This window comes from Canis aureus, chromosome 24 (assembly GCF_053574225.1).
Source record: "Canis aureus isolate CA01 chromosome 24, VMU_Caureus_v.1.0, whole genome shotgun sequence".
NCBI classification, from domain to species: Eukaryota; Metazoa; Chordata; class Mammalia; order Carnivora; family Canidae; genus Canis; species Canis aureus.
The window spans coordinates 51778456-51796343 of NC_135634.1; the positions used below are offsets into that span (position 1 = coordinate 51778456).

At 67.1% G+C, this 17888-nt stretch overlaps 1 protein-coding gene across 24 annotated transcripts in view; it reads right to left on the reverse strand.

The window, feature by feature from the left end:
* Positions 1-17888, reverse strand: part of KIF1A (kinesin family member 1A) — an 88925-nt gene that overhangs the window by 8604 nt on the left and 62433 nt on the right. For 7 of the 24 annotated variants that reach the window (XM_077869537.1, XM_077869528.1, XM_077869525.1 and 4 more), the window contains 13 exons: positions 16970-17108; positions 16668-16839; positions 16450-16540; positions 15287-15405; positions 13999-14054; positions 13736-13844; positions 13424-13490; positions 13246-13330; positions 11104-11209; positions 8788-8814; positions 3135-3158; positions 1800-1914; positions 776-909 (listed from right to left, as the gene is read on the reverse strand). In XM_077869537.1, coding sequence (XP_077725663.1) covers positions 776-909; positions 1800-1914; positions 3135-3158; positions 8788-8814; positions 11104-11209; positions 13246-13330; positions 13424-13490; positions 13736-13844; positions 13999-14054; positions 15287-15405; positions 16450-16540; positions 16668-16839; positions 16970-17108 — 1244 coding nt within the window. The remainder of the gene's footprint in view (positions 1-775; positions 910-1799; positions 1915-3134; positions 3159-8787; positions 8815-11103; positions 11210-13245; positions 13331-13423; positions 13491-13735; positions 13845-13998; positions 14055-15286; positions 15406-16449; positions 16541-16667; positions 16840-16969; positions 17109-17888) is intronic. The other 17 variants (XM_077869541.1, XM_077869542.1, XM_077869530.1 and 14 more) reach the window with 3 other exon arrangements.

The following is a 17888-nucleotide window of genomic DNA, read 5'->3' on the forward strand; positions in this document are numbered from 1 at the left end:
GGTGGCCTCTCGCGGGGCGGCTGGGGCACTGGGGGCCCGAGCTGCAGCCCTGAATGACGGTCCCCATCCCAGACCTCTCCAGGCCCCTTCCACCGAGGGCACACCACCCTCTGCCGTGGAGGTGGCCCACTGGCAGGCAGTGTCCCCGCTCACCAGGAGGCCCCTGATGCCCTGGCTATAGCCAGCCCCAGGCCATACGTCTGAGCCCCATACTCTGCCCTCCTGGCTGCACCCCGAGTGTCCTGCTCTCTGAGCCCCCGGGGACAGCGTGGGGAGACTCGCTGAAGGTGAGCACAGGTGCCTGGCACCCATGGCAGTCTCTGCGCCTGCGCAAAGCCCCCTCCTCACTCCCCCGCCCCCAGAGGAATGCAGGGACCCATGGGAGGGCAAGAAAGGCTGGCCGTCGCATCCCACCCTCAGTCCTGATGGCATGATCCCTGAGATCCCTGGGGGGCGGTGTCCGGACATGGCGGCGGAGTGGGGGCCCCAAGACCACCCACAGGAGAGCCCCAGGCCTTGTCCACCGTGGCTGCAGGCGGACTCGGCCGCTCTCACGCCCCTCAGCGTGCCACCCGTGCCCCACGGCCTCCACTGACCCCAGCATCGGGGGTGAACGACAGGGACCTGGGTGCAGGGGATGGCTGGGACGGTGGCCGGCCTACAGCGGCTGTCACAGGAGCCTCTCCTGGGCACGCCCCACCGCGGGTAGGCTCACCTCTTGGAGGCGCCCCAGCCGCGCCCCGGGCGGCACCCCCGCCCCCACCCGCAGGCTCACCTCTCCGAGGCCCGGAGGCTCCCGCTGCCAAACAGGTTGCGGATGGAGCGGGAAGCGGGCAGCTTGGCGTCCCGAGAGTAGAAGACCATGCAGAAGTCCTTGGTGATGACGGCCGGCTGAGTGCAGTTCTCCATCTGCAGCGGGGGGCAGGCGGGCTCAGGCACAGAAGCACCCCAGCACCCGGGCCCCAGACCCCCTTCTAACCATCTTTGGGGGATGCACAAGCCACTGACCGGCAGGCAGCCCCAGGCCCTCCTGGGCCCATCCGACTCCTGGGAGAGAGCCAGGGCCCCACCTCCCTGGGCCACAGAGGGCGGGTGTCGATGCCGGGGACCCCGAGGGTCCCAGACACAGGTCCCAGCAGCCTCGTCCCAGGAACGTCTATGAGGATCAAAGCACCCGGCTCCACACCCACGCTCTACTCTCAGTGACCTCCTGGGGCAGCGACGGGCTGTCATCCACAGCCGGGCTTTTGTTTTCCTAAAGCTCAGCAGTGCCGGGGCCTTCCTGAGGCAGGGCCCTGGCAGAGTCTCCCCAGCAAACCACCATCCCGAGGGGTGGTCAAGGGGGTCCCAGAATCATAGCTCGAGTTTTAGGCTCGGAGAGAAGGTGGGTGCCTTCGCCTCCCCCAGGCCACTGGCTGCTGACCCTAAACCTCCTAATCCCTCGGGACTGCATGCAGCGGCCAACCCCTGTGCCCCCGGCCTCCCCGCATCCAACCCCGTGCTCCAAAGGGAAGGCACAGCCCAAGGCCCTGGGGCTGGGGTTGGCGAGTTTCTGTTTTTAGGCCGCCGGGGGCGACTTGCAGCCATCCTGCCACCCCGAGGGCAAAGCCACACACGGAAGGTAGCGGGAGGGGATCACTGTGAGCCGTGCCACGGAGCGCACGGAGGTTCAACAAGACCCGACCAGTCCTGCGAGCAGTCAGTAGGGTCCCCCGGGGCCGTCCAGGGCCTCCGAGCGCCCTCACTGCCCCTCGGCAAGCATCGTGGACGTGGGGTCGGCCTCCTTGGGGATTTCTCACCTCAATGTAAGCTGAGAGAGTCATGTAGATCTTCTCTCGGTACGGGGTGACCCGGTTGAGCAGAAGAGAGTTGTGCATGGAGCTGTCCCATGCAGCCTCGAATTGGTAGAAGGTCCTGGAAGGAAGCAGAGAGAAGGTAAAACATGGCAGCGTGCAGGCCGTGCTGGTGGGCTGGGGACATGCAGACTGGCCACCGAAGGGCGAGCTGCCCGGGCGGCGGTGGGGAGGAGACCGGGCTCGTCCTTCATCGGGTGGGGTGGGGGGGTCCCTGCGCCTGGACGGGCGGGGCGGCCCACAGCGCTGGCGCTGAGGCGGGAATGGGGGGCAGGGGCAGAGGGGGGCGGGGAGGGAGGAAGGGGGGGAGGCAAGCGGGCTGGGACGTGGCAACAAGGGGGAGGACAAGGCGGGAGGGTGGAGGAGGTGGAGGCCGATGGAGGGGTAAGAGATGGGGAGAGGGCGGAACGGGGACCGCCCCCTCCTGCCCTGCACGAGCGAGGAGGGGCCAACCCGCCTGGTTTGCCAAAAGCCTCTGTGGCCCATCTCCTCCCTGGGGGAGGATGCTTGGAGTGGAAGCCGGGGTGGCCCGTGCAGACGGCCTCGCCCCCGCCCACTGCGGCCAGGCTCTTCTCCATGTCCCCGTGTCCCCGTGTCCCCATGTCTAGCTCGGGAAGAAAGTGGGCAGAGCAGAAGCCAAGGGCCCAGAATCCCTCCAAGGGCGGCCGAGGCCGTCCCTAGGAGCCCAGGATCCTAGGGGCTTCCGTGGCCTCGGCTCCAGAGCAGGTTTCGCAGCACAGGACCTTTCCTGTGTTCAAGCACCCGAAGCCAGAGCCCCTAGACTCTTGCTGGGCCTGGGTGCATGTGTGAGGATCCTGTCTGAGGTGGGAATTTGCCTCCCTCCGGAGGGTGGCCACCCTACGAGCCCCGGGCGGCACCGCGCTGCAGCCAGCCGCGCCCCGTTTCCATCCAAGCATCCTCAAGGACGAGGCTGAGGAACACGTGAACACACTGCGGGCAGCGGCGCACGCCCGGCACGGCCAGGCCCCATCCGGGGGTGGGGGGCGGCCAGGAGAAGCGGGGCCGCCCCGGGGCGCAGAGCGCACCCGGCCTCCTGGCCCTCCAGGGCACGCTGCAGGGGCGCGGGGTGAAGCAGCGGGATGGGGTGGGGCCGCGGTCACGTACACGTCACCAAGGACAGAGATCCGGAGGAAGGGCCGTGAGGACAGCGGGGTGACCAGAGAACCAACAGAGAGCGCGGGGAGACGGCGAGGGAGAAAGGAAGTTGGAAAGCAGAAGAGGACAGACCAAGCAAGTGCGGAAGAGAAAAGTGAGCTGTACCTAGTGTCATTTCCGAATGAAACGCTAAAGGTGGAAGCAGCCAGGACACACACGTACACACAGAAGAGATGGACATGTCAGAACGAGCACCGTCACACGGCCGGGAACAAGCTAACGACAGTGAGCGGGGGTGCGCGCCGTGCCCGCCGGCCGCCCGGACGGCTCGTGGGGCCCTCTCCGACCCCCGAACCCCGCGTCTGCGGCCAGAGCTTTGGGTCCATCTCCAGCAGGACTGGCGGGTCCCCCGGACCCGTGACCGAGACCTAGAGGGACGCCCTCCGTCCCCGGGTGCTCCCAAGTGCCCCAGGCCCTGGGGCCAGGCCCGCGGGCACAGCCAGAGGCCCACTGCCGCCTGGGCTGGACGAGGGCCGCTGCGCAGCCGCGTGAACTCGGGCTGTCACCAGACATCTCTGTACCCTGCTCCTGGACAAACCACTGGCAGTCACCGTCCCTGCCTCTCGGAGGTGTCCTGCGAGGTGAAGGGGCTAGTAGAGCTGCTGAGGCCAGGGCCCAGGGTCACTATTCTCATGACTGGTGCTCGCCGCCGAGAGGCCCCGATGACACGCGGGGGGAAGGCTAGCCCGAGGGCCCTAGCCTAGTGGGCCAGCCAGCCCCAAACCCTCCAGCCTGTCCCCTCTGTTCTCCTGCCTCAGATGTCACTACGGATCCCGCCAGTGCCCTGGGTGTGTGGAGCCAGCTGCCCCCACCCCTTGGCGCCATGACAGGGGACCAGCAGGGCTCCCCTACATCAGCGTGCACTCTGCATCCTTCAGGAAGGACGAGTCCTCCCAGTGCTCGGCCCAGTCAGGCCACCCCAAAACCCAGGGCTCAGCCAGGGGCCTCGCCCAGGACCGATGGGCTGTGCCCGAACTGGCGGGGGCCGTGAGAAAGGGGCCCACCTGCCCACGAGGCTCACTCCCCCAGGGCCTCTGGAGATGCTCTCAGCCAAGAGGCCCTCAGCCAAGCTGGGACGTGGCTTTTGCCCTGATGAGACCCCAGTGACCCAGGATCTGTCCGACAACCAGAACCTGTGGGTCTCACGTGTGAGGTGGGGTAGGGCGGTGGGTGGGGCCCCTCTCGGGCCCGTGTCCACAGCCCAGGATGGCGCCTCTCACTGCACCGTTCCCCGGGTGCCGAGGGGGCCGGGGTCTGACCTGGCACAGCCGCGATGCTGCCCACAGGCTGTGCCAAACACAGGTCTGCCCCCAGCCCCGTGCTGCTCCTACAGAACAGCCCTTGGCCTACAGCCCGCCACGGCACACACGGTCACGGGGGTCAGGCCGGGAGCCCCACCCTCAACAACACTCCTGAGCCCCTGAAGCCTCTGCAGAGATAGAGGACTCACCGACGACAGCGGGTGTGCTTAGGGTAGGGAGGGGTGGCGAGTGGCAGGCCCCCCACGCAGGACCTACGCAGCCACGGGCAGTGCTGAGCCCGCAGGACATAGCAGGGACCACTGCTTGCTGCCCCATGGCCACCCAGAGCTAGAGCCAGGGTGCAGGGCCAGGAAGCCCACGCGTGAGCAGGGACAGGACTGTCCAGATCTCCAGGGAAGGGAGCCCCACTCCCCACAGCAACCCCTCCGGCCCCACGTGACACGCAGCCCATCCCTTAGATACGACTCTAGGGGGGCGTGCATGGGGTCCCTGGACCCGAAGCAGCAGCGCCACTCGGGAGCACCGCGTTGCTCACAGAGCAGATCCTCAGGCCCCACCCCAGACGCACTGGGGTAGACACTGGGGTGGGGCCACCTGGTGAGCGAACGGCCTGAGCTCGCCCTGGCGCTCACCATGCTCTGGGCCGCCCCCATCCCGCAGACCCTTCAGGTCCAGGCCCCGTCAGGCCAGGCCCGAGTGTCCCTCATCCAGCGATGCCCTGCGCACAGCTCCCGGTGCTCGGCCTTTCCCCGGGACCGGCTGCGGCAGGCAGGGCACGACTGTGCCCACGGCAGGGCCTCGGGGTTCCTGCCGGACCCTCCCTCGGGAAGGACAACATCCTCCTGCACGATTCCTCCCGCAGCCGACTGCGGGGCCTGGGACCCAGGCAGCCCTCCCCTGCGCCACCTCCAACATCTTGCCTCCGAACCGCTGGGAGGTCTCTGTGCTGACTCCCCCTCCAGCCACAAGGGTCGGGTAGCGGGGGCCCAGGAGCGGGACCCCGACTCCACTCTGGGGCACGGAGCTCGATCTGACAAGTGAGGACCCACGTGGGAAAAACTGAAAACACACTTAAAAGGTTTTGTTGGCAAAGAAAAAAAACATCATAGGCCGTAAATGTTTTTTCCATGCTGATTCTTGCTCAGAAAGCTTCAGTGGCCCCACCGGCCAGAACAGGGGGGGTTCGTGTCCCCTCACATTGTTCCGCGGGAGCCACGTCTGCCCGGCCTAACCTAACGGGCTGAGCACCTGCGCGTGTCCCCGCAGAGCTCAGGTGGGGCAGGTGCTGGTCTCAGCCGGTGGCCAGGGCGGGGGTGAGTGGAGGGCACCGCCCGGTCGTTCCACACGCGACTCTGGCACGCCGACCGCACACGGCCTCAAAACGCACATTTAGGCAACTGTGCTGTGACTGGTCCCCAGCCCTTGTGACAAGTGTCGGGGGCAGGCAGGCTGGGCCTCCTAAGGCAAACGGATTCATTAGAATCTGAAAATTAAACCTCGTGCTCAGCAGGACCCCACAGCTAAGAGCAGGGGGATGGGCTCGCACCCTGGCCTCGGGGATGATCCTGCACCGATGTCCACACGTACACGGCTTTGTGGTGTCCCCCACTGCACAGCAACAGAGTCCTCAGACCAGAAGGGATGGAGAAGTGAGGTTACGGGACTGAGGGGGTGAGGGGTGAGGGGGTGAGGGGATAAGGGGTGAGGTAAAGGGGGGAGGGGTAAAGGGGGGAGGGGTAAAGGAGTGAAGGGATGAAGGGGTGGGGATGTGGGTTAAGGGATGAGGGGATATGGGAGTGAAGGGTAAGTAGTGAGGGGATGAGGGGGTGAGGGGGTGAAAGGGTGAGGGGGTGAGGGGTGAGGGGACAAGGGGTGAAGGGATGAAGGGGTGGGGATGCAGGTTAGGGGATGAGGGGATACGGGAGTGAAGGGAGAGTAGTGAGGGGATGAGGGGGTGAGGGGGTGAGGGGTGAGGGGACAAGGGGTAAAGGGGTGAGGGAATGAAGGGATGAAGGGGTGGAGATGGAGGTTAGGGGATGAGGGGATACGGGAGGAAGGGTGAGTAGTGAGGGGGTGAGGGGTGAAGGGGTAAGGGGATGCAGTGAAGGGAGGAGGGATGTAGGGTGAGGAGATAGATTTGGGGATGAAGGGGTGAGGGGACGAGGGGGTGAGGAGGGTGAAGGGGTGAGGTGTGAGGGGGTGAAGGGGTGAGGGGGTGAGGGGATAAGGGGTAAAGGGGTGAGGGGGTAAAAGGATAAAGGGGTGGGGATGCGGGTTAGGGGATGAGGGGATACAGGAGTGAAGGGAGAGTAGTGAGGGGTGAGGGGTGAAGGGGTGAAGGGGAAAGGAGATGCAGCGAAGGGAGGAGGGATGTGGGGTGAGATAGATTTGGGGATGAAGGGGTGAGGGGACGAGGGGGTAAGGGGGTAAGGGAGTGGGGGTGAGGGGATGAGGAGGTGAGGGTAAGTGGCAGGGGTGAGGGGTAAGGGGTCAGTGACCACATGAGCGCGTTTATACAACTGTGTGCAAGCAGGTCTGCCAAGCGCTTTTCACGAATCACCCATTTGTGTCCCAGCAACTTCGGGCAGGGGCTGGGTTATCCCCTTTCCGAGGGGGAAGGAAAATGAGGTTCCAGAAGCCCCTGCCACCTGTCCACACGCACATGGCCAGCCTGGGGCACTGACCCCGGGGCACAGCTGGGCCGCCCGGTCCCGCCCACCCGGGTCCCCGCCCCACTCCGCCCACCTGGGACCAGACCCGCCCTGCGCCACAGCCCACCGTCTTCTGGGGCCCAGGCTGGCCCCCATGGGGGCTCCCTGCCGCCGCCCCCTTCCCCTCAGTGCCCTGGGCCTCCTCGTACAGGCCAAGCCCCCTGGGGCCAGCGAGCCCTCGTGGGGAAGCCCCTGCCCGGGTGCAGGGGTGAGGGCCTCATGGTGTTGGGGGCTGAAGAGGAAAATCGGTTCCCGTTCCTTCCCTGGCGCCACCTCCTGGCCACGGGGTCTCGTCCCGCTTTGCCCCAAAGCCTCCTGGAGGCATGTGCGGGGGTGGGGTGCAGGGACCCGCGAGCCACCCTCGAGGCTACCGCGCTGGCTGTGGAGACGCAGACCTGAACGCCCACACCCCAAGCAATCACACGGAGGGACCTGGAGGCGTCCACTGCCCAGGAAACAGCCCTTGACGTGGGCCCCGTCCGGCGGATGCACCCGAGCAAGGGGACGACGGCCTCGGGCAGCCCAGCTCCCCACCAGGCCTCCCCCGTGAGCCCGCTCCACTGCCTGGAGGCAGCTCCCTGCTCTGTGCCCACGTGGCTGTGCCCCGCGCGGGAGCTGCCCCGTCCACCCGTTACCCCGGGCAGGGCCCCCGGGGAGGGTGGGCAGCAGCCTCGGGAAAACCCGCATCCAACACACAGGCGCACGTACGTGCATGCCCTTGGGGTCACAGCAGCAGGAACCTCGGTGCGCTCCCGGTGACGGTGACATCACAGCCATGACCCCGAGGTCGTGTCGTGCCCCCACCCATGCTGGGGCTCCTTCCACAGGAGCAAGCCCCACCCTCGTCCCTGTCCACGCAGCCTAAAGACTCAGACACTTGCTGGACCTTCCAAATGCTCACTCCATCCTTCCAAACTGAAGGCTGACCTGCAGGACCACCGGCACGGAGCTCTGACCACAATCCACACGACCCCGAAGGAGATGACCTCGACCCTCTGCTCAGAAGAGACTGGAGTCTCACGACGGTCTCCATTAGGGATGCTGAGGCCGTCCGCACCCAGGGCCTCACTGCCCCCTGCACCCCACACCCCACAGGCATGGGCAGGGGCCCCACTTGAGGCGGGGAGGCGGTCCCCTGCCCAGGAAGCCATGCCTCCGGGGGGCGCTGGGCCTGGGACCACCGGACTGAGCCCAGAGACCGACCGGGCCCTTCACAGCGTAACGGCCCCCCTACTTCCCTAAAGGGTGTGTGGCGGCCGAGGCCAGGAGCGCAGCCGGAACCGCCAGCCCAGGGTTGGAAGGTGCAGAGCGTGGAGGTCCCTGGCTGGGCTGGTTCCCGTCTGCCTTCCCGTCCTGGGCCCCCCACGGCCCCCCGCCCCCTCTTTCCTCTTTCACCTGGCAGGGAGCGGGGCCTGGCCGCCGGCCTGCATGCAGTGGGCACCTGCTCCCGCTCCGGCGGGGGTGGGGTCAGCGCGGGGCGCGGCCAGGCTCGGGGGCAGGAGGAGCGGGAGGCCAGCCAGCGTCTAGGAGGGGCGGGAAACTACCAAAGCAGCCAAAATCAAGAGTATGGGCGGAGGGGACTCAGCCAGGAGGGAAGGCGGGGCGGGCAGAGAAAGCAACAAAGAAAATCAAAAAAGTATTCCAAGGAAATAAAACTAAAGGAGATGGAGAGACAGGAGGGAAAGGGGAGCGAGAGTAGAAGAAATCCAAAAAGCTGAAATTAAATGTCAGGGCCGTGGGGCTGGGGGAGAAAGGCCAAAATAAAACCAAGGGCACAAATGATACCTAGGCATGTCCGAATCAAGAAACTGCCTGCAAAACACAAACAATTACAGGTTAGTGAGGGCGGCGGGGCGGCGGGGCGGCGGGGCGGCGGGGCAGGGCAGCGGGGCAGCGGGGCAGCGGGGCAGCGGCAGCGCGGGGAGGGGCAGCGCGAGGAGAAGCGGTCCTCGGCGGCGGCAGGCCCACTGTGAGCTGGGGAGGCCGCGAAGCGCGGGGCCTCGGAGCAGGAGGAGCTGAGGCCGTGGCGAAGCGCGTGGACAGCCCTCGCCCCTCGGCCCAAGCCAAGCCCGGGGGCTCTGAGCCTCAGCGTCTCTGGGGGAGAGGGGCCCACCCAAGCGGCCCGTTGCGGGGCGGGCTCCGAGGACATCAGCCGGGGTCGGGTGGGGAGGCAGGTCCTCGGGGGGTGGGGGGGCCGCTGGCTTGGCCAGTCAAGCCTCAGAGCAGCACCTGCCTGGGTCACCAGGTGGGGAGGGTCCCCCAGATTTTTCTGGGGCAAAGCTGGGGGCTCGGCGCTGTCCTGGGGCTGTCCCAGCATGGGCAGGAGCCACGCTTGAGGCCAGAGCAGCTGTGGGCAAGCTCTGTGGTCCCACCCCACGGACGGGCCTTCCTCCACCCCTGGAGGAACGGGGCAGTCCTGGCCTCAGACACAGGCCGACCCGGAGCCGCCCGAGGCCAGCCTGACATCCCACAGGTCCGTCAGCCATGGGGCCCCAGGCGGGGAGGCCCGTGTAGCCGAAGCCCCGCTGACCCCAGGTCCAGCCGGAGCCTCCTAAGCTGCCCAGGACTTAGCCCCGAGCCGAGGCCCCGGGGGGCTCCCCCAGCAGCAGGGCTGGTGGGACGAAGGGACGCCTCGGAGATGGTCTTCAGCGTAGGGAGAGCACGCAGGGCAGGGGACCCCGAAGGAAACCACTCACCCCCACCCCCTGGGTTTTTGCCGCCCACTCCCTTTTGGCCCCAAGAATCATGCCTGGGGCAAAGGAAGGGTCAGAGGCAGGGGGATGCTGAGGTCACTCAACAGCAGACCCCTCCTCAGTGGCACAGGCCCTCCCGCGGCCACCCCCCCCCCCCCGGACTCAAGTGCAGGGGACTTTCTTCTGGAAGGTTCCTGGGCAGGGCTGGAACCAGTCACAGCTGCCCCCTTCCCCGGTCTCTGACTGCTGGCCCCCCAGCCGCCCACACCGGGGATGCTTCCCCTACAGCCCATTCCCCAGGGCGTCCACGACCATCCCAGGCTCCATCTGGGCCCCGGGGTCAGGAGGACGGGACGGGACGGGACGCCCCAGGACCCTTTATCCTTATGGGTGCCGGCTCTCCCTGCAAGTGTGGGGCCCCCCGGCCCCCTCCGAGCACACCCAGCCCTCAAAGATGTTTTTTTCCTGTGCACGCGGCCACAGGAATCCATGAAGACTCCAAGGGCCGGCTCTCGGCTCCTCCCTCCAGGCCAGGTCTGCCTTGGGAGAGCCGTCCGGGACCCTGGAACACCCTCATCGCTTCCCCAGGCCCCGAGAGAGCAGCATCTCAGACACAGCCAAGCCCGTGTCCCCACCAAGGGGGCAGTGCTCAGCAGTTCCGAGCTGCCCCCAGCCCCCGTCAGGCCCTAGATGCTACCCCTCACATCCCGTCCCCACCCCCGGCAAACCCCAGCAAGGCCGGTGTGTCGGGGCCTGCACACCCCATCCACGGCCCCGGGTGCAGTGGAGCTGGGACGCCCAGGCTGCCAGGTCTCGGCCATTAACCGCAAGCTTGGAAAGGAACAGCCCAGTGACAAGGAACGTGTGCCAAGCAGCGCCCGGAGGGCACACTCCACCCAGAGCTGAACCACTGACCCGTGCACCCCCGAGCCGCCCCTGGGACTCCCAGCCCGAGGACCCCTGCCAGGGGCCCAGACCACCCACAGCAGTGTGGCCGGGGAAATCCAGGCCTGCTTGTCCGCCCACCACCCCATGGTGCCCCCACGCCCCTGCCCGCCCCCCAGAACCCCCTGAGGACAGAAGCCAGCTCATCCATCCTCAACTCCCACGGCCCCTCCACCAGGTGACCAGATGAACAGGCTGGACAAATGCGTGAGCCGGTGATGGGACAACGTGCAGACAAACACACCAAGGGGCTGAATTCAGGGCCACGAGCCTCCCCAACCTGCACCGGGTCCCGAGGCGTCAGATAGGAAGGCCCGCGGGTCTGGGGGCTGGACACATCCTGGACCTTACAAAGCCAGGTCAGCCGTGGGCATGGCGGGCTGAGGACACACCCCGGGTCCCGACCCCGACTCTGCCTCCGGGGAGCTGGGCACGGAACCCACCGCCGCCCCAGGGGACTCACCGGTCGTCCTGGGCCGGGTGGATATAATCGGAGGAGAGGATGTTGAGCGACAAGATGTTGGGGTCGATCAGGGACTCATCGGTTTCGGGAGTGTTTCGGATCCGACCTACGGGAAAGGCCACAGTGCGGTCACCTCCAGGAGCACGGATGGGGACACCAGTCCCTGCCCGAGCCGGGGCTCCGGAACCGTGGGGCCACGTCAGGCAAGCGGCTCCGCACGCGCCCACGCGAGCACCAGACGGGGAGGCCGTGGCGGGGCACTGCCCACCTGGGCCCCGGCACTCAGAGGACCACTGTGCCATCGCTCCTCCTGCAACCTGAGCTCCTTAGTGCCTCAGCCACAAATCTCTCTCTCTCTCTCTCTCTTGCACCAAGAGGCGCCAACCGCTCAGCCCAGAACGCACAAGGCCCTTGTTGGGAAAGGAAATCCCGGGAGAAATGTTCCGTCTTTATACTGTAACGGAGGGAGGGACCATCTGTGCCCTAAGCGCCTCTGCGGGGTACACCCCAGCAGAGCCCTGTGACGCCCACCCCGGGTGCTGGCTCCCGCTGGCGGATTTGCTCGTCTCCTGCCCGAGAAGTTTTTTTTTTTTTTTTTCCCGGGAAGTGTTAACTGTGTCCCCAAGGAAGCTTCTCCACGAAGCCATAAGGAAGCCCCGGCCTTCCGTCCCCCAGGCACAGAGGCGAGGCACAGCCCAGGGCCCGCAGGATTCCATGTCCACGTTCACTGGAGCTGCCTGCCCCCACCTCCTGGAATCTTCTTCCCACGCCTCGGTTCTGGGAGAAGGCAAGTGCGGGCTCCCCAGGGAGTGCTCCCAGGGTATGTCCCCATGGCTGGAGGTAGGGCGCCCCGTGGGCTCAGCTGTAGCAAGGGAGCTCCCTAGGTGCCAGCCTCACCCCTCCTCGGCCCCTGGGGCGTGTGTGTCAGCAGCGGCTCTCTGCCCGTTGGATGCGGCCAGGCGCGCCACCCACTCCAAACGTGACGCCCAGGAGGCCCCCGTCAGGCAGAGACCGTCCCCTGGGAGGTCTGGTTTGGGAAGCCCAGAGCGGGGCCCTGGGGGTCGCACCGGCATCTCCCGGAGTCCTTTCAGGAACACCCCTCCTCTGCCCAACACGGGACAAGCACTCCTGTTCGCATTTGGCCCGTGCGCTGGCTGGGGATGTGCTTTAATCTTTTCCTAAGTCCGGTTCACACTTGCCCTACACGACATGTAGGATAAGGATTTGCTCGCTCGCTCCAGCCTTTTAGGATTTTTGTGGAGATAGATGCAAGGCGTGTAAGATAGAAGCGTGTGTCCGAGATCCCCCAGGGGCTCACTGCCTACAGCCCCGCACTTCGGGGCGCAGCATGATGGGTCTCCTGGTCGCGTCCCTGCCCCTGCACCCCCAGGGCCCCTCCTCCGAGCCCCGGGGACAGCACCGTCAAGCTGCTGCCCTCCTGGCCACAGAAATGCCTGGGGGGGGGGGCTTCTGGAGGGATCCATCCGCTCCAGGGCAGGGGAGGGACGGACAGTTGTCCACGCCCCTGCCTGTAACCTGGGGAGACGGCTCTTTGCAGCTTAGCCAAAGGAGCGTTTCTGGTGGACCAGAGGGTTCAGAGCGTGACGTTGGGGAGGAGAGACGTCAGATCCGTGGTGACCGGACTCTGGCCCCCACCACCTCCCCCGCCAAGAAAGGATGTGCTGAGTTCCTAACTCCCAGCGCCTCAGAAGGTGACACAGGGTGTAACTGGCTGAGATGAGGCCACGCTGGAGTAGGGGCCCCGATCTAGGTCCTCACAAGAAGAGGCCGCGTGAGGGGTCTGCAAGCTGGAGAGCGCCGGGGAGTCCCCTACAGGCCGCGGAGGGGCGCGCCCTCAGCCTCCTGCCTGCAGGTCTGTGGCAGGGCCCACCTGGGCTGTGTGCACCAGCGTGGCCGCTTTCTCGCAGCGAGCTAACACGGCCGTCAACTGGAAACTGGGCATCGCCACCCTGGCGCAAGCTTTCCCTCCCAGGGCTGCGGCACAGAGCGGCTCAGCGACTCAGCCAAAGTCACCCAGCAGCAGGGACAGAGCTGCCGCTAGAACTCAGGCATCGGCCTGCACAGGGGGTTGGTGCAGTTGGGAGGCCGGGGCTTCCCGCCCACCCAGCCCAGCCCACTCACCCACGACCAGCTCTCGAACTTCCTTCCAGCGGATGTGGCTGCCCGTCTCGTGCAGCAGCGTCACGGTGATCCGTCTCTGGATGCCCTGCAGGGCACCGGGAGGAGGGGGGACATGGTCAGATGGCCTCGGGGCCACAGAGTGGGGGGCAGAGGTGGGCGGGGCAGGGGGGCTTCGCACCTGGTGCAGCAGGAAGGTCCCCATGCACGGCATCCCGCCACGGTGGTCCACCACTGCGGGAATGTAACTGGAACAGAGGGATGCGTGAGGCAAGGCCCCGCGGCCGCCCACCCGGGCCCCTCACACCCCCACGCCCTGATGAACCCTCAGACCCCAGCAGGAAAAGCAGCCCCTCCCTCTGGCGGGGAGGAGGCCATCCAGTCCCTGGAGCTCAGCAGACGCACATGCATGGGCCACCCCGGGCCCCCACCCCAACCCCCCACCCCCCCTCGGGGTCCCCTGACCCCTGACCCCAGCAGCACGGGGACTCACTCGCCGTTGGCCTCCAGCTCACAGATCTCAAAGTAGACCAGCAGGTCGTACTTGCAGTGGCAGGGCCCAGGGCAGGGTCGCGCTAGCGTGCTGAGCTTGGTGGCAGGCACTGTGGGATGGCAGGGGAGAGGCACCTGCTGGTGGGAAACCTGGCCCGCGCCGTCCTGGGGGCCCCTCAGGGACGAGGCCCGGGGTGGGGACACGTCCAGGACAGCACAGGCTCCTCGCTCCCCCAGGGGTGGACTCGGCACAGCCCCGCTTACCTGGCTTGGACAGCGGCATGACCCTCGGGAAGTGGCGGCGCGAGGGCCTCAGGGGGCTGTGGGGAGACAGGCGCCGGGGTGAGGGGGCTGCAGGGGGTCTGTCTCTGGGACCCCAAGCTGGAGCCTGGGGAGGGGCTGGCAGGGGGAGCTCAAGGCGCGACCTGCTCTCACCCCTGCCGGCCTCCCTGCCTCCCAGGGCCCAGGAAAGGCCCCAGGCTCAGGCCCTCACCGGCCTGGACAGGGAGGAGGGCCCCTGCGGACCCCAGACCCACCTAGGGCGACCCCACGAGCCACGAGAACTGGGCAGGGTCTGGCTCCGGGTCTCCGTCCGGGGACTTCCAGGATGGAGCCTCCCTTGGTGCTCCCGAAGCCAGACGAGGCTCGTGGGCCCAAACGCCCTGGAACCAGCACCCCTCGAGGCCTTTTCCTTCTCCAACACCCTGGATGCCCCACTTAGCCCTGGGTCCCACAGGACATCTGAGAGTGGGCGGATGGAGCAAGAGGCTCCCACTGCCCCAGAAGCCTACCTGCAGGTCTCCCCGCATCTCCCATGTGGTTTCTACCCGCGACCTGGGTGCACAAGGGACGCCTCAGCCCACCCTCAGAGCCCCTGGGAGGTCCCACGGAACAAGGGAGACGGAAGGATGTGCCGTCTCTCTGTCTGGGGGCTGAGACCTCGGGGAGACCGGAATGGCTGGGCCCTACAGAGGAGTTCTCAGGGGCAGCAGGAGTCGTCTGCCCCGTCTCCGACCCAGTGCCTGCTTCCCTGGCCCTAAGACACGGCCCACGGCCACCGAGGTCGAGGTCCAGACGGCAATTCTCTTTAAGAGACTCGCTGCTCAGGGGCCCCTGGTGGCTCAGTGGTTGAGCGTCTGCCTTTGGCTCAGGTCGTGACCCCGGGGTCCTGGGTCCAGCCCCACGTCCGGTGCCCAGCTCTGAGAGGAGTCTGCTTCTCCCTCTCCCTCTGCCCTTGCTGTGTCCAACCCCCCCCATCTCAATCTTTCTCCGTCTCAAATAAATAAATAAGATCTTAATAACAAAAGCAAAAAATTCACTGCTCGGTCCTAAAGGGATGCCTCTGACTTGCTCTGGGTCCTGCTGGGCTGACCTCGGGTAACCGGCCGCCCCGTCGTGGGGAAGGTGGGAGGCATGTGCCGCGCGGCCACCACACCAGGCCTGTCTGGGGCAGGGTGGGAGGTGGAGAGACCCACACCCTGGAGGGCAGCAGGGGGCTGGGTGAGAGATGGAAGGACCCTCCGCCCCCGCACCCCACCCCAGGGCTGCTGACCTGAGCACATCCTTGCAGAGGGGCGGGAACGGGTGCTGCTGGTAGTGGCCGAAGACCTCGAACACGATGGGCTGGCTCTTGATGTACTCGATGAAGGACTTGGTCACCTCCACTGCGATCTGGTGGGTGAGCGGTGCCGGAGGAGGGCGAGGCCACGCCACAGTCAGGAAGGGGAAGGAGGGTCACAGAGGTCAGTGCTCAGCCTCCACAGACAACCGGATTGGAGGCCCCGGCCCGGCCCGACCTCTGCCCATGAAGGGGGGATGCTCCTCGCCTGGTCCTTCCAGCCTCCCCTCCCAATATGCGCCGGGGGCCACAACCCCCCACCCCGAGAGTGCCCTTTCAGGACACAGGGCTGCAGGTGGCACAAAGCGCCGGGCGTGACCCTTGCTGGGCCGTTGCCCACACCCCGAGAGCTAGGGGCTGTGCTGTGTCCCCCGCCCCCGGTTCCTAGGTCAGACTTCTAATGCCCGGGACCCGTATGTGCAGATTGGGTCTTCATAGCGGTAACCCCGAGTCAGAACGAGGGCATCAGGGTGGCCCTAGTCCAGTGTGCCTGCGTCCTCGTGGAGAAGGCAAATCAGGACGCAGAGGCCCGGCACGGGGTCTCCCTCCCTGGCCGTCTGCCCCAGCTGAGAAATGGCAGGAGGGGGGTCGACATGGGCTGCTCCGCGGCCGCTCCTGCTCGGGCCCCACACCCAGCAGCCACAGTGCTCAGGGCCAGTGTCACATGCCCCGGCAGGCACTCCAGGCCTGCCCCCCTGGTGCCTTTCAGCACGGCCACTGAGGCACGTCTCTCCCCGCTGGCCGGCCAGCCCCACTCCCGCCTCTCGAAGCCACTCCACCCCCAAGGCCCTGCTCTTCTGACGGCCTGGCTGGACACACGTCCTGGAGAGCTTCACGCCGGGCACCCCAGACCCCCGTGTGCACATCTGCCCGTGGTGCCCCCAGCCCCAGGCAGAAGCCCACTGGGGCCCCTGCTGCCCAGCCCCCGCCTGACACCCGGGGATCTGCGTGTCCGCGTGCATGCCCGGACGCTGCCCAGCCCACGGCCGTGGCTTGGGGCAGGGAGGAGCTGGGACGCCCGGTGACCACAGCTTGGCTCAGCTTCAGGGCGGCCGCACAAAGCCCCGGGGGGCGGGGAGGGGCCTCTTGGGACGTACGTTCTGGACGTGGTAGAAGCCAAGCGGGGGGCCCCTCCCTGTGTTCTTGAGGGGCTCCGTGGAGAAGGCCTCGTCGTGGCGGTGGATGAAGCTGCAAGGGGGGAGAGGTTGGCTGGGCCGGGGCCGCGGGGCGGGGACCACAGGCCGGCAGGGGCGCCCAGGGGTGCCAAGAGCCACCCGCCCGCGTCCCTCAGCCAGCTCGTGGCGCCAGGGCTCACTTGAACTGGCAGAAAATGTCGGCGTATTCGGCGGAGATGCTGGACGCCTGCAGGACAGTCACGCGGAAGGTGAAGGTGCTGCCCAGGCGCAGGTGGTCCAGGGCGGCGTCCAGAGGCCCATCTGTGGCGGCCTTCTCGGGGCTGTCCAGGAGGAGGCCTTCCGGGGGCACGGCTGCCAGGGGCCAAGGACAGAGCAACGTGGCAGGACCTCCGAGGGCCCCACCTGGGGGAGCCCGGGCATCGGGGCCCGGCCAGGAGGGACAGGACCTCCAGGCGACACAGGGCCAGGCGGGGCAGCCTACCTGAGCAGGTGTTGTTGTTGACCTCGTCGGCCGAGGGCCCGGTGTCTGCACCCTGGCCCTGACCCTCCACGATGCGCAGCTCTTCCTGGGAGGTCCCCGAGCGGGACATCCCCACCACGGGGCAGGACTCAGACTGGAACTGCGAGGGTGGGGGCCCCGGTCAGAGGGAGCCTGCTCGTGGGGAGGCCGCTCCCACCCACGGACGACCCAGAGCCCCACCAGGGCCTCTGTGGGTGCGTTCTAGACCCGCCCCCGCCTAGATGGGCACCCACCTCCCTCGGCCTCAACCTCCTAGGCTGCCGTGGCCTGTGTTGGCTGCAGAGGGGAAGGTGGGGAGCAGTTCAGGCAGGGAATGGTGGCCAGGTGGGGACGGGCAGCCAGGTGGGGACGGGTGGGGGTAGGCAGCCAGGTGGGGACAGGCGGCCAAGTGGGGATGGGTGGGGATGAGTGGTCAGGTGGGGACAGGTGCGGATAGGCAGCCAGGTGGGGATGGGCGGCCAGGTGGGGACAGGTGGGGATGGGCAGCCAGGTGGGGACGGGAGCCAGGTGGGGATGGGTGGCCAGGTGGGGACAGATGGGGATGGGTAGCCAGGTGGGGACAGATGGGGGTGAGTGGGGACAGGCAGCCAGGTGGGGACGGGTGGCCGGGGGGTGGATGAGAGGGGACAGGCGGCCAGGTGGGGACAGGTGGGGACGGGTGGCCAGGTGGGGATGGGCAGTCAGGTAGGAACAAGCGGCCAGGTGGGGATGGTGGCCAGGTGGGGATGGCGGCCAGGTGGGGACAGTTAGGAAAGGGCCTTTAAGGGAGGGGAAGGGCCTCCTGTGAGCTCAGCCCAGCCTGGGGGCACGGAGCAGGACCCTCCCCTCCTCCACCCTGGCCAGAGGGCGCAGGCGGAGAGCACTGGTTCCCCTGAGTGAG